Consider the following 21,946-nt stretch of genomic DNA (forward strand, 5'->3'; position numbering starts at 1 on the left):
GCGGAAACTATGTTAGTGTCTTTCGGAATTAGAATAAAACCGCATTGCGCAACTCAATAAAATGCTTTCTAAGAAATTTTATCCATTAGATCTCACTTAAAGAAGAACGAATGTTTTCTAATATATTTTTGTATTTTACAAAGAATAAGAATATGTGAAGGTGGCTTTGAAAAACGTGCTTTTTTGCCTATTTAACTTTTGGAATAATTGAAGAAGATTTCGCTGAACATGACCTCTTTTACTTACAGGTAATGATTCCATTATCACTATACGTGACTATTGAATTTTGTAAGATTCTTCAAGTCTATCATATACATAACAATGCCGATCTATTTGATCATCAGACTAATAAGAAGACTGAGTGCAGAGCAATGAATATAACAGAAGAATTAGGACAAGTATTGCCTCTGAAATTTTGCCAGAAAAATAAAACAAGATATAATCCCATCTGATTTTAGGTTCAACAGATTTTTTCGGATAAAACAGGCACTCTAACGGAAAACAAGATGTTATTCCGACGATGTACCATCAATGGATTAGATTATAATCATCCGCCTTCAGAACTTGAGAGAGAATATTCGAAACCAGGGTCTCCCGCACCCCCTCTAACGATTAATAGCAAATTAATTGAAGATATGAGCCCACTTACATCGGGCCAATATCTATCGCAAAGCTCACAACGAATGCAAGAATTCTTTGTTGTTTTAGCCATATGTAACACTGTAGTGGTCAGTGCCACACCTCATCACGATATGATGAATGCTAGTGGAGTGATAGAAGTACAAAATAATCAAGAAGATTCAACGGCACAGTTGAATACCGTTCGGCCGGGAAAAGATTCATTGACAGTGCGAAATACATTGGCAAACGGGGGTGCAACGCTTAATGTGCCTAATTCAGCCACAGCACGTCATATTGCTGGAGGTGATCGCTATACCCGCTTAACAGAATCACGTTCAGTTACACCATCTCCACCACCCACCAATTTATCGCTACCACTATCGAAACCAAATCATCAGCACATTCCATCATTATCACCAATTAGTAGCTCAGCTGAGTCGACTCCAATATCTGAAAGTCCTCCGATGAAAATAAAATCGATTTCAAGCAACGTTTCTCCAACAGGACGTGCCCGCACTTTAATTAATTCAAAATTAAACACACTTACGTCATTCCTCAATACAAAAAGTCATGCGAAGAGGATAGCGAATAAATTAAAGTAAGATTATGTGTAATATATTTGTTGGTGATAGAAAAGCAAAATTTTATAGTTTTTCGATTGACTATTTCCTGTTATATACATAAATATAGTATGTTTTTGTTGTTGAAATTTCGCTAGGAATATAATTAATGTGGCATTTTCCTACTGTTTACTTTAGAACTAATAACTCACCTAAAGAATACAGTACTCCCGATGGACGTCCCCTCTTCGAAGCAGAAAGCCCTGATGAATTAGCTTTAGTCAATGCCGCGTACAGCTACGATTTTTGTCTTATAAATCGCAGTCCAAACCATATACTTATCAGTGTGCCTGGTCTTGGGATTGTTGAATATGAGGTGCTCAAGGTGTTGCCTTTCGATTCTAGTCGAAAATGCATGTCAATCGTCGTGCGACGCACAGGATCTCAAGAAATTATTCTTTATACGAAGGGGGCTGATAGCTCCATAATGCCAGCACTAGTCCCTTGTTCACCGGACACTCCCGATGGTAAATGCCCTTTATTTTGAGGGAAGTTCTAAGATTTCAATGGATAATATTTTTATTCTGTCCTGTAGGACGGCTCCGCGAAAAAACACAGCAGCAACTTGATTTATATGCTCGTCAAGGCTTACGAATCCTTGTTATGGCTAAACGTAGCTTAAATCCCACTGAATATACAGATTGGTGGGCACGACATCAAGAAATTGAAATGTCTTTGGAGAATAGAGAGAGACGATTGCGTGAATCGTTTGCCAAGTTGGAAAGTAATTTAACATTGTTGGGCGCAACAGGCATTGAAGATCGACTACAAGAAGGAGTTCCTGAAGCAATTGCATCTCTCTTATCCGCAGGTGAAAATATAGATTCCCTTTTTAAAATAGTTGACAATCACATTGGCAGAGTCTACATAGCCACCAAAATAATGGAGCATACTTGAGATCTAATGATAAAATTTCGTTTATAATACACTTCAGGTATTATCATATGGGTATTGACAGGCGATAAACCAGAAACTGCCATCAATGTTGCTTACTCTGCCAAGCTATTCAATCCACAAATGGAATTGCTGCGGTGAGATGTTTTAAATTTAAAAAATTTATCAAACTTAAATAGCAAATTTGTACTTTCAGACTAACTGCAAGATCACGCGACGCAGCAGAATCATCAATATTGTTTTACTTATCAGAAATTGAAAAGGAAACTACTGATATGGTGGATGGTTACAGGAGCCGCATGGTCAAAAGTCGAGCACTAGTCGTTGATGGAAAGACATTGACATTTATATTAGATTTAAGGTGACTAAGAAACGTTTAAAATCGCCCATTGCTCTTATCAGAGGACTTGTCCTAATATAAATGTTCACCCTGCTCTAGATCAAATCTGATAAAGCCATTTTTAAAACTCACAAGATATTGTGCAAGTGTACTATGCTGTCGGTCGACACCATTGCAAAAAGCTTACCTGGTTAAAGTAGTTAAAGAGGAGCTACATATTTCCACATTGGCCATAGGTGATGGGGCTAATGATGTCTCTATGATACAAGTGAGAAGGAAATGATTGTCTTCGTTACTTTCAAATCATACTTGCATTGGTTGTATTTTTTATTCGATTTAGATGGCTGATATCGGTGTCGGCATATCTGGGCAAGAAGGATTACAAGCTGTGATGGCTGCTGATTTTACGTTGGCGCGATTTAGGCTATTAGAAAGACTTCTGCTGTCACATGGATATTGGTGTTACGATCGATTAGCAAGAATGATCCTGTATTTCTTCTACAAAAATGCGGTACGTGTTAGCTGTAACGGAAGTCCTAATTAATACAGAATTCAACTTTCCGATTTCAATTGTGAATAGCATTACTTACTGTCTCTTGAATTTTTAGGCCTTTGTATTTTTAATATTCTGGTATCAACTTTATTGTGGGTTTTCTGGTGCCGTAATGATTGATCAAATGTATTTGATGTTATACAATTTACTCTTTACGTCATTGCCTCCACTAGCCATTGGCGTATACGACAAAACTGTCCCAGAAGATCTGTTACTAGCGAATCCATTCCTTTACAGATATGTATGTTTCAAAATAAATTTTCGACTATGTCTACTGTTATATCAAGTTATATTTTATTTGAAGGGGCGGCTTGGGGTTGCATATCGGCCTCATACTTTCTGGATAACAATGTTGGACGCTCTTTTCCAGAGTCTTGTCATCTTTTTCGTGGCAGAAGCTGCTTATTGGGACACTGATGTGGGGATTTGGGAGTTTGGGACAACTATAACCACATCTTGCCTAATCACAATGTTGATACACGGAGCAATCGAGATAAGATCGTGGGTAAGTTAATGATTTCAATCAATCCTAGACAAAATGGTTTTTCGAAGAATTGGTTGGTATAAAATAATGTTTTTTATTATTATCATGTCTCACAAAATCCATCCAAATAAAAGGACTTTTCTCTTTCAGACGGTCTTACACGTACTTTCAATGGTTTTGAGTTTGGTGTCATTCTTTTTATTCGCCATAGTTTACAATTCTTTGTGTGTTTCATGCTTGGGATTACCTTCTAGTTACTGGGTGATATTCAGATGTATGGGATCTCTACTATTCTGGCTAATAATATTCTTAACTGCAGTAATAAGTGTGTTGCCAAGGTAGATATTTTGAAGAAAAGTTTAAAATTTAACTTTTATTTACAAAATATGTTTTGCAGACTTGTATTTCGGGTCCTCCAAACGTCTTTTTCACCAGATGATAGCACAAATTTGTTGTTACAGAGTAAACGTGATCGTCGAAGAGGTGAGGAATTATTAGTAACTTGGTCTAGATCAACGTCCGCATCATCAATATACAGGTGAAGCCACAACAATATGAAGCTAATTTCGTTGATATGTTTTCTAATTTTCATTCGTTGACAAGTTCTGTTTGACTTCTTCATTTTAGCCATTCTCACTCCATCCATATAGTTATGAAATTTCAATACAATTCCGGCCACTAATGTGGTTTTTATTTCCATTTACAACACTTATGATTGAAAACTTGCGTTGTTTGTTTTAATGCAGAAACCGGTAGTGAAAAACAAGTAGAATAAACTTGTATATGGTAGAGGAATATAATGGAAGTTCACAGTTCCATCATTATTCAATTGCTCATCGATTTCGTCCCTTTCTGCAAATTAATGTTATGCGTGCAAGCTTTACATATCACAAATTACCTTTTTGAACCGCAAATTGTATATTCCACTATGGAGTTGATTGTGGAAAACGTTTATACATGATTTTGCTGTCTATAGAGTTTATGATCTGTTTTAAAAATGAGCGGCTTTTTATGCCTCTAAGATTACAATCTCAACAATTCACGACATCAATGAACAATAATTTCTTAATTTACTTAATTGAACGCTTTGCATTTTTAGTTGTTGTGTGCTTTATTCATTTTTGGTAAGATTTGGTTGTAGCTCGAGTAATTTTCCATAATGCTTATTTGACTTCAAAAAAGCAACATTTATTTGATCTCTTTTCGCTTTCTAGAACCACCGATCTTGGGTCTAAGAATCAGATTGTAACATCAATTACATGATACGTTCCTGTTTTATATTCCTGACATGTTGGGTGAATACACGCAAAGTTTTTTGCTTAAATATTAAATGGATGTGCTAATTGTCGATTTGATAGTGGATCAATATCGTGTATACATATAGAGTATTCCTAACAGGTGAAAGAGTTTTGAATACTTGTCACTTGGGGAAGAGACTACTCACGTTCATATGCCTATGTATTTAACAGCGAACGGGTCCGATCGATGTTGATAGAAAACACGTAAACCTTAAGGCAATGTATACCTAACTGGAAACAATAATTACTAATTTATCTAGTTCAAAACACAAGAGATGCATACAAAACATTTCCCAATACACTTTCCTATTTAAAATATATTCATTTACTGTTTTAGAAATCTTGTGGCCTTATAATAAAATCAAACAGAGTTATAAGAAAAGTGGAAAGACTTGACCAATTGCATACATAGACTTATCCCTTGTTTTATTGTATGACAAATCACTTTGATGCGTAGTCTATATTGTATTAGAATAGAAGTAAGAATAAATTAAATAGAAAACAAATTAGGTATGACAAATTTGCTGTCATCACGATTTTTCAGATGGACTAAATGTAAAATCAGTAAGAAATTATTCTATCTGTGCAAACTGGAAATGTAAAATAAGAGAAAATAGTAATTCACATGAAAATATTTATATCTTAAATACATATTAACCGTAAATAAGTGCATAGAAGAAGGTAAGCAACTAAGGCTGTGATCGATTAAAATAATTACGTTTATCTATATATATTGACAAGTGAATTGAGAAAATTAGTTTATATGCTGCGATAGTGTTCAATAGCGAAATACATTCTTAGTTTTCAATTTTCTGTACATGTACACAGCGTTCAATATCTTATTTATATCAGAGTAACAACAGGAGAATGTAAGAACATGTCAAATTGGAAATAAAATAAAAACCTATTTTCATAAGTGTCGAAATTTTACTTTTATTCTTTCTGTATGTATTGTCTTTTTTCTGGGTAACTTCCTAGCAATGAAGAAGTACGAAATCCATTTCGGCATTCACTTCTATTTTGGAAGCTAGGAATTAGAGTTATAGGATTTAATTTGCAGTTCTTGTAAATGTTCTGTCGAATTCCTGCATGGTTCTATTACATCCAACATTTGTTCTCCGCTAACTTATGTTTTTGAAGATTAGCTGGGACAAGTTAAGATAACCTTTCGATTCTCTGTTTTCTAATGTCTTCAAGCGTTCGTCATCGATTCGGAGCACAAGAGTCACACTGGAACGGTAAGAGAGCTTGGAACCGATTACCTTTTATTCCTCGCCTGTGAGACCCACATTCCGAGTCTTAAACCTAATGAGCATTTTCTTAAGAGCAATGATGTCTATATTCGATATCCAGACCATCACCTTCTTGATTTTGCCCAAAGTGGTCTGTATTCAATTCTTTGTGCAAATAGCTAATAATGAACGGTGGCCAAGTAGAGGATTCGAATCTCCTTCAGTGACCTCGATAGACACGCAAGGTTGATTACTTTGGGGAGTCGCTCGATACCCCGTCATCCACCCGTCACCGCGGATCACATAACACCTTGGCTCGGCGTTTTTTGTTTACCACTTGGCTTTGGCGGACACCGTGCTTTCCTAGGAGGTAGCTCTATTTAGCCCCCTAGTATAGCGAACTAGGTAATCGTAGGGGATGGGGATAACAATGTATTCAACAAATGCAGATCAGCAGCTGAATCTACCCATTTGTTAAGTAGGTATGCCAATGAGAAAAATATCAGAAATAATAAATCATTAGTGAGGGCGAGAAGCACTAGAACTTCCGTGATTTTAAAGTGCAGCTGCATAATATGTATATATGTACATATAGCTGCCATATACTTCTATGTGGTGCGTAGCACGCCCACTACACCTATGTGCCATCAGTGTTGCCTCCTGGAAAGCTTGCACTTTTCGTTCACTGTTCTGCACCACGTAGATTTTTAGGATCCGGGCATCCGAAATACTACTTCATTGGATGATATAACCCGCAATGCTGACCTTTCTCAATAGTCAACACGTCCATAGGTATCTAGTCCGTATGTCTACGAGATTCATCATTTGATATCGTTTAGGACCACAGTACCTCAATAACACGGCGCAGGTATGAGTTGATGAAAGTTTGATGCTTTTGCATAACAGTGATGGTTATTTGGATGTGGGGCTTCCATACAACAGGACAAAAAGACCATTGACACGGACCAACCTCAATTTAATATTGATGCACATTTTCGATAAAATACCGAACGCAGATGTAGTGCTTTTAATGTTTTAGTCTTCTTTTTCTTTAGCCTTTGCCCTATTCTCAAGCCCCAGAATTGGAACTTTACTTTTCGGATCATGATAGAGCAATCTAATCCTAGGTGTTGTCGTAGAGCATACCAGATGAGTTTATGTGGCATACGGTCAAACACCTCGTCTAGATCCAAAAATGCAATGTAAAGAGAGCGATGCTTTTTAACGGTGTTTCTCGGTAAGTAACTGCGCAACGTGTAATACCGTTTTGGTCAATGACGCAACAGAAGTGATGTGTGTGCGTTGGTGTCGATTTTTGACAAGTCAATACTGATCTCTCTCGCCATCCCTAGTGTCTAGCTTATCATAAACTACTCGGGTAGCAGCGATCGCTTTCTTGCTTGGCATTCGTGTAAATTTACCAAGAAACTTGTGGTAGAGGCATTTCTTTTCATTGACCTTCACTTCAACTCGGTTGATGAACCGCTTACCTGGCTTGGTGACACCGAAGGCTACTTTGTGGATCGTGTTTTAACTTTCGGAATGATTGGTAATCACCAACGTGAGATAAGGTGTAAATTTATTTTCATCGAATATAGTCATGTGAGGTATCAAATAAAATATTTTGCCTGTTGCACTTTCCGAGGCACACTCCTGTATGATTGACCGACTATCAGAAATAAGATCACTATCGCAAAGTGCTAAGCCCTTTCATTTAATATTCACATGCCTATATTTTGTGAGAAAAAAATTAACACCTCCCCTCTACGCATTTATGGGGAGCCCCTCCCCTCCTTCTAAATAATAATACAGAATGATCTCATTCTGTGTAAAAGGGTTTACAGGCCACATGTTCTTACCCAATTTTGTGGCAATAGCTTCAGCCCAGCCGTTCTCGAGTGATCAGGTGCGACAGACAGGCAAAGAATCAATCCATTCTAATAAGGCTTTGCTCTACGTTCACCATTGTAGAAAATAGAGCTATAGCTAGTACTGAATCTTCATATAAAAAAATAAACTGCTTAATACACAGATTGTTAGGCAATTTATATGCTTTTTTCTGCAATATACGATTGTACGACCTACTTGCAATCTTCCTGAGAAAATGACATTTCCGAGTCCTGATATTGTCCACATACAATCTTTGGGTGTTTTAGGGGGTTTCCCAAATTATAACCTAAAATTCCCTTCTCTTCGTATAACAGTTTATATTTCACAATCATTCAATTCATTTGACGTGCGGTTTTATTTTGGCGCGCCACTGTCAGTGTCAAATTTGCGACGGAATGTTTGTGTTGGGTTCCTTGGAAATGCCATGGTGCGAATCGGATACTTCTATGGAAAAATACGGAAGTTCTGTACAGTCCGCATTGTTGAAATGAAGTATCTCAATGTCGCAGAGAAAAATGACGCCGCGAAAACCATCGCCGGCTTCTTATCGAATGGATCCGCTAGACGGGTAAGTAATACTAACATCGCCTGTCCATTAACTTTTAAAAACTATTTTACCTTCAGCGCGAAGGATACTCTGTGTATAATAAGATTTACGAGTTTGAGACAAATGTACGGGGCCAGAATGTGAAAATGGTCATGACTTCTGTTTCTGGACATTTGATGAGTTACGACTTTGTTTCCTCGTACCGCGGCTGGAGTGCGTGTGATCCCCAACAACTGTTTGATGCTCCCGTGCGGAAGGCCTGCATTCAAGATAATGAACCCATAAAAAAGACGCTAGAACGCGAGATAAAATCCTGCCAGGGGCTAATAATTTGGACCGATTGTGATCGAGAAGGAGAGAACATAGGGTTCGAAATAATAGAAGTTTGCAAAGCGGCGAAACCGAATATTCGAGTATTTCGTGCGAAATTTTCGGAAATTACTGCTACGTCTGCTCGTAGAGCGCTAGCCAACATGGGTGAGCCAGATGAAAGACAGAGTGCGGCCGTAGATGTCCGACAGGAATTAGATTTGAGGACTGGTGCGGCATTCACACGATACCAAACGATGCGCCTTCAGCGAATATTTCCCGAACAAGTGGCAGAAAAACTGATTTCTTATGGAAGTTGCCAAATTCCTACAATGGGATTCGTAGCTGCAAGGTACAAGGAAGCTGAAGATTTTGTGTCTGAGCCTTTCTGGAAAATAAAAGGTAAGCTTGGTGGTGCAATCAATTGTTTTGGTTATTTTACGACTTCAACTCTGTTCCCTCCAAGTCACACATACCATAGATGACCTAACGGTTGAATTCAACTGGGATCGAAATCGTCTTTTCGATAAAGAAGCTTGCGAAGATTACTTGCTGCTTTGTCTTACCGAACCGACTGCCAGAGTCGACGAGGTTACGGTAAAACCGAAAAATAAATGGCGGCCTGTTGCGTTGGACACAGTAGAGCTGGAGAAATTGGGGTCGAGGAAACTGAAGATTAACGCCAAGACAGTTTTATCTATTGCAGAAAAACTTTACCAACAAGGTTACATCAGTTACCCGAGAACAGAAACTAATCAATTTTCGAAAGAAATAAATCTAAGGTTAGCGGTTAGAAATGATAAAAGGATAAGACTGGTTCTTATGTTATTTACAGAGCGCTCGTAGAAAACCACACAGCCCACCCAGACTGGGGAGAGTTTGCTTCTCGTGTTTTGGAATGGGGTGTAAATCCACGCAACGGAAATAAATCCGACGAAGCTCATCCCCCCATTCATCCCATAAAATTGACGTCAGGTTGGATAATTTTATCTTTTTAGTCTAGAATAGTTGCGTCAGTTTGTTCTTTAGGTTTGAGTGGGGATGACCAGCGAGTATACGAACTAATTGTCCGTCACTTCTTGGCTTGCGTTAGCAAAGATGCTACCGGTTCTGAAACTATTGTGAAAATAACGATTGCTGGAGAAAAGTTCCATGCAAATGGACTTTGCATCTATGAACGTAATTATCTGGATGTTTATCCATATGAAAAATGGAATGCGAAGCAAATTCACAGATATGAGATAGGTCAAACGTTTGAACCGACAGAAATTACAATGCAAGAAGGGGCGACAACGGCTCCTCCGCTGCTAACTGAAGCCGATCTGATTGCGTTGATGGATAAACATGGGATCGGTACCGACGCCACGCATGCTGAACATATTAATACCGTTAAAGAAAGGGGTAGGGCTGCTAAGGTTTATAATTAATTAAAAATCATAATGATACATTTTTGTTTAAGGTTATATTGGAGAAGTTGAAAGAGGGCTTCTAGTTCCTGGAACAATTGGAATGGGTTTGTATGAAGGCTATCATGCAATAGAACTGCCGTTGGCAGAGCCGTTTCTACGCGCTGAGTTCGAGAATGATTTGAAGAAGATTTGCACCGGAGAAGCGAATCCAAAGCAAGTTTTGGAGGAACAGATTCGAAAGTATAAGGAAGCATATCGTGTATTGAACGAAAAGATTCGTAACTTGGATGAACAATTGTCTAAGAGGTAAATATTAGCCTTTCTTTTGCGGCAGAAATTAAATATCAGCCATCATCGGAGTGTGATTTACAAAGGAAAAATTCTTTACAGACTAAATGAAGTACCTCAGCAGGATAACACTGCGGAAGCACCACCAACAGCTCGTATTGAAGAAGTACTGCCTTGCCCAAAGTGTTCGCACTCGTCCCTTTTGTTAAAACGAAAGAAAGACAACACTAATTTCTTTCTTTCGTGCGCGCGGTACCCGGATTGCAAAAACACAATTTGGTTTTCCAGTGAAATTAAATCCGTAAAAGTTAGCAACAGTACTTGTCCCAAATGCGGACCGAAATATAATTTGCTCGAATTCAAATTTAAACAGATAACTTACTTGGCACTTTTGAATGCTTCTCACCTAACTTATTCAACATGCATTGTCTGCGATAGAAACTTCCAAAAAGTGTTTGATGTTAGCCTAGAAAAAGTAAAGCGTGTGGGTGCCATAGTTTCCGATCAGAATATTGGAAATCAGACTAGGGTCAGTTCGACTACTGTTACGAATAGGAGTGCAGGTTCTAGTAGTAGTGTCAGCGGAGAAAATAGGGGTAGCATGTTCAACCGGAATCCGAACACTCAGAACACATTACCAAATTCGAGGAAACACAGTTCTCTTTCGTTAAGTGGAAATTCGTCTAGAGGAGCTCCGAAATATCGTGGATGGGGAGACTATTATTCAAAGCTCAACCAAGAGTCAAACCCTTCGAGTGGAAATGAAATCCAACCGTCTACAACCAATTCCAATGTCTGGGAAGATGACTTCGATGATATATTTTTAAACGATGACTTGGAGTTTGATACCACTGCAAGCAATACTGTCAGAGAAGGTGGAAGCAATAATTTAATAAATAATCGAGAAACATCGCCGTCGAATTCTTCCCGACGTACAGGTGAAGTGGGTGAAATTTCTACCACTTCAGTATGGAGCAATCGAGACGATTTGGAGCCTAGAAGTAACAACAGGACGACATTATCATGGGGCTCGTATGGAGGTACAGTCCAAGTAGAAGGCACTTTCAGAACTTCATCACGCAACAACCAAAATAACGAACCGAGAAATGATGTTCGGTGTAAGGTCTGCAATCAAGTAGCGAAAAGGTAGTTATAAGACTGATTTTGATAAGTCCAAATGTAAATTTCTTACATTATAGCTTAATTGTGAGAAAAGATGGACCGAATAAGGGCCGACATTTCTTCACTTGCAAAAGCAGCTGCTCGTTCTTCCAATGGGCGGATGAAGTTAGTAATACGGAGACACGTGTGCAAGATAACGATGCAGGTGGGACTTTATTCAAACGTGACATATCAGTTTAATATTTTTTGATTGCTATTAGAGTTTGCAACCAGTGGCCGTTGGCGAAACCAATCTGATAATTCTTCCAGTGTTTTGTGCTCTTGCAATAACCCTGCGAATGAGTAAGCTGTTTTGAATCCCCAATGCCTTTACTAAAAGTGTTTTTGTCATTCAGGAGGACAGTTCGTAAAGAGGGGCCGAACAAAGGTCGGCAGTTTTATGTTTGTGCGAAGCAGAACGCATCCTGCGATTTTTTCAAATGGGCGGATGAAAATACAAACCCACATTCAGGTAACTTTCAATATATGGTAAATACGAAGTTGCATTTATGGTGTTAGGAAATGAAAAAATTGAAAATTTTCCAACTAATTTGAAGAGTAGATGTTTGAATCAGCTTACACATTTATTAAACACTGCTTTCTTAGTCATTTTTATAAATATTTAATAATCATTGCGAAAATCTGCTTTCATCAAGGTTCGGCTCATGATAGCGACGAAATACCAACGTGGGGCACAGGACGGAGTCATTGGAACAGAGGTAAAATTTATACGTTAAAGATGGCTCTCGTTGTATATGAATATCAAGCTATAATTTAAGCTAGATAAACAGTATTAATAATTGGTTGTATAATGATTTATTTGTTAAGATCAACCATCAACTTCACGGGGAACAAACTCATCTGGGCGTGACCAGCCGCCAAAACGGCGAAGGTGTGGAATTTGTCGTCAGGAAGGTCACACTAGAGTTAAGTGTCCTAGGCAGGAGGAATTTGGTGATCGCTACCGAAATCAGTGAATCGTGTTATACACAAAAGGACTTACGTTTTTTAGTTATGGTTATCGATATGAATTCGCTTCTGTCCATTGAAATTTATTTTTTTTTATAGACGGTGCTTATCTCATTATGATTGCGAAAAGTGTACAAAGCAGAATAAAGTAGGATTTTTTCCAAAACTGTTTTTAATTTCCTATAGGAGTATTGCATGCATTCATCTAGGGAAGCTAGGGATATCTACGGACACTGCCTGCAGGTTCTGTGAGGAGGAGGACGAAACCTCTATGCACGTCCTGGGACAGTGTCCGGCACTTGTGCAAAGTAGGTCGATACATCTGGGAGAACACTTAATACCAGATGCAAAGCTGAAACTTCTGGAAGTGGGGAACATACTAAAGTTCCTAACGGTTACAGGCCTGCTTGAGATACTATCATCAACAGGTACACTATAACCAGTAAAAGGGGCACAATAGTTCTTCAAGGACCCGGTGCGACTTTCCTTTAACAGAATAATAATTGCATGCATTCCAGGTACTTGACAATGCAATAATAAAGATGAAAATATCTAGAACAGGGTTAATCTAATGGCTGATGCATATTTTGGATGATTTATCAAATAATTCTTAGTTGGAATAGGTTCATCTTCGTAAGTTATATATCGTATAAGATCTTATAGGGAAAAATTTGTTTTCCCACTATTGCACTTTTTTTTAAAAACCATACATTATTGAGACGTTCGCAATCTCCCCACAGCAGTCAGCGACACTTTGACACTATATTTTGTTTGGTTATTAGACAGATTTATGAGTTTCTCCTCGGATAGATAATAGGAAATTTGAGATAATAGTTTGCCATCCGCCGCAGACATGGAGGTAAATATAACAAATACATTTCTGTCATGAATTCCGGAGTCCCCAACTATTCATTTCAACTTCTCAAATTTGCCTTATCGATGACACGTCAAACGTCACTCGATTTGTGTTCCTCGAAATCTTTCGACCGGCTGTGATCCTGTCACGCAAAATTTACCTAGAATTCATGCAAGTGATTTATAATTACGTTAAATTATGGATTTTCTGTTGCAGAAGCTATTGGTAATAGTCTCCTTGGTGGTGCGTATTACCAGTGGATTCTATGTTCCTGGAGTGGCACCTGTCGAATTCACCAAAGGTCAAAAAATCGATGTGAAAGCAGTTAAAATGACCAGTACCCATACTCAGTTGCCGTACGAATACTACTCGCTACAGTTCTGCCTGCCCAAGAATGGTACATTAATTTATAAATCGGAAAATTTGGGAGAAGTGCTGCGTGGTGACCGGATTGTTAATACCCCCTATGAAGTGCGTATGGCGGAAAATGTGAACTGCAAATTGCTTTGTAACAAACGGGACCAACCAATGAATTGGAATCGCGAGGAGTCTGCGAAAGTAGCAGAGCGAATTAAATATGAATATTACGTTCATTTGTAAGTATGTGTACTTATTCTCGTAGAAAAACAACTTAGCGGAGTTTCACATTGATAGAGATAAGTGAATTGAAGTTGAAATGGCGTGCATTAAACCATTTCTGTTCTGAGGAGATATTCACAGTCTCCACTCTTTAGGACACAGCATAGGACCGTAATGTATCAGTCTAATCGCTTCCAAAGACACTGTTTCTAGGCGTCCCTGGGTTCTCCTACTATACTATATCAACGGTTGCTTAGTCGGTGTATTCATTTAGGTCTAAACTTATATCTTGGGAATCCAACAAGACTAAAACTCACTGAGGAAGAGTACAACTGGTCCTGGAAATATCGGTATATGGGAAATACAGATTCTTGTTCGGTATTTCAGGAAAATTTAGCCTTTTCTTGCGACAAGATTTGATGAAAGCCTGAAGTTCTCGAGTGACAGTGGTGATTGCGCCGATGTACAGAGAAAATATTGGTCCTGAACCATCTTAACCTGAAATTGGTGGTGGCATGGTTACATTTCGAGGTTTTAAATGAAATAGCGAAGGCGAATTTATTGTTGTTCGAGGGATAGCGCTGCACTACTTCCATCAAAAAATTTCTGGAATTACCACTATGTAACGTCCTTACTGACCCGTTTTAGGCTCTACTTTTTTTATTAGGTTGCCACATCTCTTATCGAACTTCCCGAATTCAGTGCCATATCTCAACAGTTGTAAAAGTGGCGTCATGTTGAGTATATGTATTTATGTGTCTGTTTTTTTCGATGTTTTACAATTTTAAGAATTCCATGATTAAACCCGACCAAATATTCACATTCACATGGTGCTCCGAGATCGAATAACAATACCACCTAGAATCCCCTCTGACAATCAGGTGAGAGTGAACACTGAAGCCATCCACAACACAACCCTCCGCGACACCTATAAGAGGGAAATGGATGCCGCAATAACCGCAGTCAACAGAGGACCTGGAGATGAAGCATCAACAAATGATCTTCACAATCACCTGAAGAACGTTATCATGGATACGGCCACAAACATACTTGGCCCCAGTCGCAAAAGGAGTCGGAACGGCTGATTTGACGATGAATGTAAGCTAGCAACGGAACGGAAGAATGCCGCATACCGAGTAATGTTGCATTCTCAAAGAACGCGGGCACGCGCAGAGACTTATCACGAACTCCGACGAGTGGAGAAGTGACTTCACAGACGGAAAAAGGAAGCCTGGGAGAACCAACAAGTCTATGAACTAGAAAAGTACAGGGAGTAACCGCACCAGGCGCGGAAGTTTTACCAACAAGTCAGCAGGATGAAGCCTTATACACCTCGATGCTCATCCTGCCGAGACAAAGAGGGAAATCTGATTTCCGACAGAATGGGCATATTAGAGCGATGGGTTGAATACTTTGATGAGCTACTGAACAACCAGAACATCGGCGAGTTGGAGGTCCCGCCAACTGAAGACGACGGACAAATACTGCCACCACCAAGTTTAGGAGAAACAGTCCGTGCAATTCATCGGCTAAAAAATCATAAGTCGCCTGGAGCCGATGGAATTACAGCCGAATTGGTTAAATATGGAGGCGACCAGTTACACCAAGTGGTTCATCAACTTGTGCTCAAGGTATGGGACAGCGAATCAATGCCTGACGATTGGCAACGAGGCATTATCTGTCTCATACATAAAAAGGGAGATATCACACAGTGCAGCAATTATAGAGGTATCACGTTGCTGAGTACCATCTATAAGATATTCTCCACTATTTTATTAGGCCGGATAGCCCCATACGCCCAGAACATCATTGGCCCATACCAAAGAGGCTTCACTCCAGGCAAATCAGCAACAGATCAGATTTTCTCTCTGCGGCAAGCGATGGAAAAACTGTTGCAATATGGACAACAGTTGCACCATCTGTTCATCGACTTTAAAGCCGCCTATGATAGCATAGCCAGGGTAAAACTGTACACGGCCATGAGAGAATTCGGTATCCCGACGAAATTAATAAGACTGACTAGGCTGACCCTGACCAATGTGCGAGGCCAGATAAAAGCAGCAGGATCACTCTCAAGACCATTCGACATCAACAACGGTCTACGACAAGGGGATGCGCTATCATGCGTCCTCTTTAACCTGGCCCTCGAGAAAGTGATCCGTGATGCTGAGGTAAATGCAAGACGTACTATCCTCTTCAAGTCCACCCAACTACTGGCCTATGCTGACGATATCGACATCAAGGGAAGAACGACCCGAAATGTATAAACTGCCTTCATCCAGATCGAGCAGGCGGCGCGAGATCTTGGGCTGCACATCAATGAAGGCAAGACAAAATATATGGTGGCAACGTCAGCACCGAAGACGAATCAACCAACAACATCAAACCGCACTGGTCAAACACAAACACGAAGAAGAATAAGGATAGGAGAATACAACTTTGAGACCGTTGACAATTTCTCCTATCTAGGGTCGAAAATCACAACCGATAACAACTGCGATGATGAAATCCGCGCACGGTTGCTGTCAGCCAACAGAGCCTATTTCAGCTTACAAAGACTGTTCCGCTCGAAACGTCTCACCATAGGGTCAAAGCTCTTACTGTACAAGACTATGATCTTGCCAGTCCACATGTATTCCTCGGAAACTTGGGTTCTTAGCAAGAAAAATTGCGAACTCTTGGCCCGGAAAGTCTATAAGGGCAATATCTATGGTAGAAAAAGAAGACGAGGCAGACCATGCCTAAGATAGAGCGATGGCGTAGGTCAGGACGACAGACAGCTTTTAAGGATATCGAATTGGTGGACCTCGGCGCAAAACCGGGATGTCTGGAGTTCCTTATTAAGGCAGGCCTAGACCGGATACCGGTTGTTTCGCCGTTGATGATGATGATGAAATATTCACCAAACGAGTTATTGCTGGAGGTAAAGCTCGGATTTGAGTGAGGTGAGTGAATAGCACGCTGCAAGTGAGCCGCAACCAGTTGAAAAAGAGATGCCGTTCTCATGATTTTTAACGAATTCAATCATGCTCCCAGGCGATCAGGAACCAAGGAACATTATTTAGACGTTGTGAGAAATTTGTTAAAAACCAAAAGGGCAATCAATCGTCGTACCGCGAATTTCTGACTAAAGATGCAATCAGTACCATACTAAAGCCACTGGCAACTTGATTTGATTCCTCTCTATCCTAACTATTGCGGAGAACGCGCTTCAGCAGCTAAGAGGAGGTAATAGGAAATTCGAAAATGGCTCTGATGGTCATAGCAAACACTAAGTATAAAAGTTATTTGAAGGATTGGCTCAAATGTTACTATAAGTGCGGTGCAATACCGATTCTGATGAAACATTTTGTATATTAGGTTTTCTTTCCTTTTTTGTTCCTTAATTTGTGCCGATTTATTTATTTCCGGTAGCCTTCATGTTTCATTGATTTGTGGTGAGTAAATATTAGCCCGGATATCAAGACTGTACCATAAAAGATATTTATGAAGGTTGTTAAATCATGAAAAACAAATTTGTTATGGTTGAATAGACACGGACGCAATCTACAAGCGGAAGAAATCTATCATCAAATGACGTTCTCTTCCGGGATCGATGTCAGCACCCCACTGGTTGTGCACATACAAGGTATAATCCTCAACCTATAGCTGGTTGCGATATGCGACAACGGGGTAATATATTACCGGCGCTTTCACTGTTGTTTTTATGATCATTGAAAGCATTCTTCCCATTGCATGTACAATCAAGGTGTTGGCTTGGTATTTTAATTCTCCATGGCGACCAGAATCTCAAAATCATTGAGCATCTCTTCAGCTGGTAGAGGGCTGAACTATGGTGGTGCTTTTTAGCCTAGATCGGAGTATTGCAGTCAAATGTCTATCTGAAGCAAGTTGTCGGATAATGGAGGGGCATTTCACGAAAGCTGACAGCATCAATCCAACACCGAATTGGCATGCACTTCTGCAAAGCTTAATACAAGAGAGGATCGTCGTAATCCCAGAAAGCGGACCCTAGGGTGCTCTACGCCATTATTGACAAAAGTGCGCACTTCCAGAAACCGATCTTGATCAGTGTGCTATAACCAAAACTGATTGTAGAATAGCCCATTCTTATGTGATGCGTAGATAATGTTTCATCGGCTGGTTTGGTTCAAAATTCGCACTTGGTGGTCTTTTACGACAAGCAGCGAACTCTTGGGCTTAATTATCAATTCACAGGGGAGTTGATACCGCTTTTGGAATAACATATCGATTAATAAGTCGACAAGATCTTGCAGTAAAACAGATTTTTTCTTTAAAAATTCGACATAATTCCTCAACGTAGTCTCCTGCAAGAATAATACACTCTTTACAACGATTTTCCAAGTTTTCTATATAAGCAGTGTAAAACGGTTTGTCTTTTGCTTCAAAATTCAACAGAAAATAGGTCCCATTTCAATGGAGTGCAAGCACTATTTAATTTTCAATTTACTTCATAGGTTAGTGGATAATCTACCTGTTGCTACCCGGATAATCAACCCTGACACGATGGAATTGCACTTCGAGCACGGTTATAGGCTAGGTCAAGTTGAAGGCAATGGTATTTATATAAATAACCATCTGAAATTGATTTTATCGTACCATATGCATACAAAGTAAGTCCTACAAACCATAATGTTTGTCGAAAATATGATGTGATAATATTTTTATTATTATGTAAGGAATAAGTACAGGGTCGTCGGGTTCGAAGTGGAAACTCTGTCCGTGGACCATAGAGAACTAAAATTTGAAGGTGACACTTGCAACTTTCCGGATCATGCTAGACGTCAACAGGTTGATCTAAACACTTTATTATCGATGAAAAAAGTATAAAAATCCTTCTGTTAGGTAAACCCGAATGCTGACACACAACTTTACTTCACATATTCGGTTGAGTGGAAAGAATCGGATGTTAGCTGGGCCTCACGTTGGGATATCTACCTAGGAATGAGCAATGTGCAAATCCACTGGTTTAGCATAATTAATTCATTGGTAGTAGTTTGTTTCCTGTCCGGTGAGTAAACGTTAATTTTTTCTCTCAGACCATTTCAACAAAAAAATATTTCGTATCAGGTATTCTGGCTATGATTATGATTAGAACATTGAGACGTGATATTGCTCGATATAACACTGACGATAGTTTTGAAGAGACTTTGGAGGAAACTGGATGGAAATTGGTTCATGGTGATGTTTTTCGACCACCGAAACATCCACGCCTGTTTGCTGCAATAATTGGAAGTGGAATACAAATCTTTTTCATGGCCTTGATAACAATATGTAATTATTTATCAAAGGTGAAAGTGATAATATCTAAATAAACAAATTCTTATAGTCTTTGCCATGCTGGGCATGCTTTCACCATCATCGCGGGGAGCGTTAATGACATCCGTGATATTCCTCTATGTGTTTATGGGGCTTATCGCTGGATATTTCTCAGCAAGACTTTATAAAACGATGAAGGGTAGAGAATGGAAACGGGGTGCATTTCTTACGGCTACGTTGTATCCAGGCATTGTTTTTGGGTATGTTTAATTTTTTTTTGAAATTATAAGTCTAAATTGCTGCAATCATCAACCAACAATTGTTTAGTAGAGAGCGATTGATGAACTTTACAATTTTTAATTTTATTTGCAGCACTGGATTCTTTCTCAACTTTTTTATTTGGGATAAACATTCAAGCGGAGCTGTCCCGTTTACTACGATGATTTCATTGTTATGTCTGTGGTTTGGCATTTCACTTCCTCTGGTTTATTTGGGGTATTACTTTGGATATAGAAAGCAACCATACCAACATCCTGTACGAACAAATATGATTCCGCGACAAGTGCCTGCACAGCAGTGGTATATGAATCTGATACTAAGGTAAATGAATGAATGAATTTTCGGGGGAATTCGGGTCATATAATTCTCGTTGTCTCTTATTTACCCCTTCTACAGTACCCTCATCGCCGGTATTCTTCCATTTGGTGCGGTGTTCATTGAATTGTTCTTCGTGTTTACCGCCATCTGGCAAAATCAATTCTACTATTTATTTGGGTTTTTGTTCTTAGTCTTTTGTATTTTAGTAGTGAGCTGTGCCCAAATCTCAATTGCAATGACATATTTTCAGCTATGTGGCGAAGTAAGTAGTTTACAATGTAACTGATTTTTCTGAGACGAAAGTAATTTAATATGATTTTACAGGATTATCGATGGTGGTGGCGGAGTTTTATTGTATCTGGAGGATCAGCTGTGTATATTTTATTTTATAGTATATTTTACTTTTTTACGAAACTCGAAATAACCGAATTCATACCAACTCTGTTATACACCGGCTACACGGGTAATATATGAATGAATATTTCTATTTGTGTGAACAACTAATTTTTCGATATATATTATATGTGATTGCTGTAATCAGGTTGTTGTAGATATTTAATTGTCTGTCTTTTTACCTTAGAATCGAATATAGGTTTGACAATTGAAATAATAAAGAAAATTTATTTTTTCTAGCTCTCATGGTTATAACATTCTGGCTGCTGACTGGCACAATCGGATTTTTCGCAGCATATAGCTTTATTCGTAAGATTTACGGAGCTGTAAAAATCGACTAAGATGATTTTATTTTAAGTTTTAACTAAATTTGATGTTTCACATATGATTCGTAATGTCAAACGAATAAAGAGAAAATAAGACAAACGAATGGACGCAAAGCATTTGTTGAGTAATATATGTAGGAAAATAAGACATATTTGCAGAAGATAAAACAGTTCCGAAAGAATGGATTGCATTATAATGAAGACAATGGCTTTGGCGTTTATATTCGTGAGTTAATCGCGACTTACTAATGTATGAATTAGCAATCTTATTCCAATCATTTTTACTTTGTCGGAATACGTGTAAAAGCATTGTTTGGGCAATACAATACAAATAATAAGTTAATTATAGAATGTTTTCGTAGCTTAGTCAATTAATAGTTCAGAAGCTCATTTAAAACATTTAAGTTATAAACACGTCGTCTATTTCATATACATATATAATCACACAAGTTTTATATATTTAAGTTGGAAGTGAAAGCCAAGCGAATTTATATTTTCAAATGGAACACCCACTGATTCGCGCAAGGTACGGTAGTGAAGCTGTCTCTTGATTATGTTTGTGCAGCCACTACTGTTCATATTTATAGTGTGAAGCGTGTGTTGAACTTAAAAGTCGTAACACTAAGCAAAGGAAAATTATCATCATTTGAGCTTCAGTTTATGTCAGACATTGCAAGCAAGAAGCGAACTAGTCGTCGCCAGTATAACTTTCTAAAGAAGAGTTTCGTCTCAATTCAACCTGTAAATATGTAATAAACTAATAATAGTAATCCTGTAGTTCATTTTTTCATATATGTTCTTCAAAAAGTTGTAATCTCTTCATATTTAACAAGTAGGATAATGAACAGAAGTTTCGATTAGTTTTTATCATAAATAATAGCTTTTTACTTCACATCGATTCCTAAATTCTATTGTAAAAATGATTATGTTTTAGTTTAAGCAAGGAAAAATATAATACATTTTATAATAAAGTACTAAAACTTATAAATTTGTACTTCTAAAGGAATATTTCTGAACTGCTAGAAGAGAAATTCTTTTTTCACAGATACACATCACAAGAAAGTTGTTCCATTTGATCTGTATCGAAACAAGGTAAGGAGTGTTTTCAGATTAACGCGATAAGTTGGACCAACTTGAAGAAAGTATGCAATTAATTTTCAGGTGTTTGCCAAATCCAGAAAGTCTGAAAGAGACTTGAAATATAACGCAAAGCCTCGAAATGAGATCTTTTCTTTTCGCAAAAATATATAAACTTCATTCATTCATTATTGCTCGACTACTTAGTACGGTGAAATGAATG

At 38.5% G+C, this 21,946-nt stretch overlaps 3 protein-coding genes across 5 annotated transcripts in view; all 3 read left to right on the forward strand.

Annotated features, from left to right (window-relative positions):
* The window catches only part of LOC119650685 (probable phospholipid-transporting ATPase VD), a 40,754-nt gene extending 35,019 nt beyond the window's left edge, over positions 1-5,735 (forward strand). Inside the window, exons 7-19 of one of the 2 annotated variants that reach the window (XM_038053646.1) lie at positions 249-398; positions 459-1,219; positions 1,380-1,708; positions 1,777-2,052; positions 2,176-2,272; positions 2,332-2,496; positions 2,575-2,743; positions 2,816-2,986; positions 3,084-3,269; positions 3,333-3,533; positions 3,663-3,850; positions 3,910-4,050; positions 4,727-5,735. In XM_038053646.1, the coding sequence (XP_037909574.1) occupies positions 249-398; positions 459-1,219; positions 1,380-1,708; positions 1,777-2,052; positions 2,176-2,272; positions 2,332-2,496; positions 2,575-2,743; positions 2,816-2,986; positions 3,084-3,269; positions 3,333-3,533; positions 3,663-3,850; positions 3,910-4,050; positions 4,727-4,775 (2,883 nt within the window). In that variant the 3' untranslated portion in view covers positions 4,776-5,735. The remainder of the gene's footprint in view (positions 1-248; positions 399-458; positions 1,220-1,379; positions 1,709-1,776; positions 2,053-2,175; positions 2,273-2,331; positions 2,497-2,574; positions 2,744-2,815; positions 2,987-3,083; positions 3,270-3,332; positions 3,534-3,662; positions 3,851-3,909; positions 4,051-4,726) is intronic. The other variant, XM_038053647.1, reaches the window with a different exon arrangement.
* Positions 5,736-8,314: 2,579 nt separating this feature from the next.
* Positions 8,315-12,781, forward strand: LOC119652600 (DNA topoisomerase 3-alpha). The gene is made up of 12 exons (XM_038056829.1): positions 8,315-8,500; positions 8,557-9,190; positions 9,255-9,570; positions 9,624-9,763; positions 9,818-10,189; positions 10,248-10,503; positions 10,588-11,631; positions 11,685-11,812; positions 11,868-11,949; positions 12,003-12,118; positions 12,303-12,365; positions 12,475-12,781. Exons 1-12 carry the CDS (start codon positions 8,357-8,359, stop codon positions 12,621-12,623), a joined length of 3,444 nt encoding a protein of 1,147 aa, XP_037912757.1. The 5' UTR covers positions 8,315-8,356; the 3' UTR covers positions 12,624-12,781.
* Positions 12,782-13,339: 558 nt separating this feature from the next.
* Positions 13,340-21,630, forward strand: LOC119651670 (transmembrane 9 superfamily member 4). 2 transcript variants are annotated; one of them, XM_038055362.1, is made up of 11 exons: positions 13,340-13,474; positions 13,688-14,067; positions 18,529-18,684; positions 18,751-18,862; positions 18,917-19,082; positions 19,142-19,345; positions 19,401-19,590; positions 19,703-19,930; positions 20,006-20,189; positions 20,252-20,390; positions 20,561-21,630. In XM_038055362.1, exons 1-11 carry the CDS (start codon positions 13,469-13,471, stop codon positions 20,659-20,661), a joined length of 1,866 nt encoding a protein of 621 aa, XP_037911290.1. In that variant the 5' UTR covers positions 13,340-13,468; the 3' UTR covers positions 20,662-21,630. The 2 variants fall into 2 exon arrangements, with proteins under 2 accessions (XP_037911290.1, XP_037911289.1); XM_038055361.1 differs by lacking the exon at positions 13,340-13,474 and having other exon boundaries at positions 13,563-14,067.
* The last annotated feature ends 316 nt before the right edge of the window (positions 21,631-21,946 follow it).

Source organism: Hermetia illucens, chromosome 3, assembly GCF_905115235.1.
Source record: "Hermetia illucens chromosome 3, iHerIll2.2.curated.20191125, whole genome shotgun sequence".
NCBI classification, from domain to species: domain Eukaryota; kingdom Metazoa; phylum Arthropoda; class Insecta; order Diptera; family Stratiomyidae; genus Hermetia; species Hermetia illucens.

Bases quoted from the DNA above. Each gene is read 5' to 3' on its own strand.
- LOC119651670 (XM_038055361.1), top strand. From the start codon at position 13,670: ATGGATTTTCTGTTGCAGAAGCTATTGGTAATAGTCTCCTTGGTGGTG. The intron at 18,863-18,916 runs GTTGATCTAAAC...TCCTTCTGTTAG, and splicing joins ATCATGCTAGACGTCAACAG to GTAAACCCGAATGCTGACAC. The intron at 19,346-19,400 runs GTAATTATTTAT...AAATTCTTATAG, and splicing joins CATGGCCTTGATAACAATAT to TCTTTGCCATGCTGGGCATG.
- LOC119652600 (XM_038056829.1), top strand. From the start codon at position 8,357: ATGGTGCGAATCGGATACTTCTATGGAAAAATACGGAAGTTCTGTACA. The intron at 11,813-11,867 runs GTGGGACTTTAT...GATTGCTATTAG, and splicing joins TGTGCAAGATAACGATGCAG to AGTTTGCAACCAGTGGCCGT. The intron at 12,366-12,474 runs GTAAAATTTATA...TTATTTGTTAAG, and splicing joins ACGGAGTCATTGGAACAGAG to ATCAACCATCAACTTCACGG.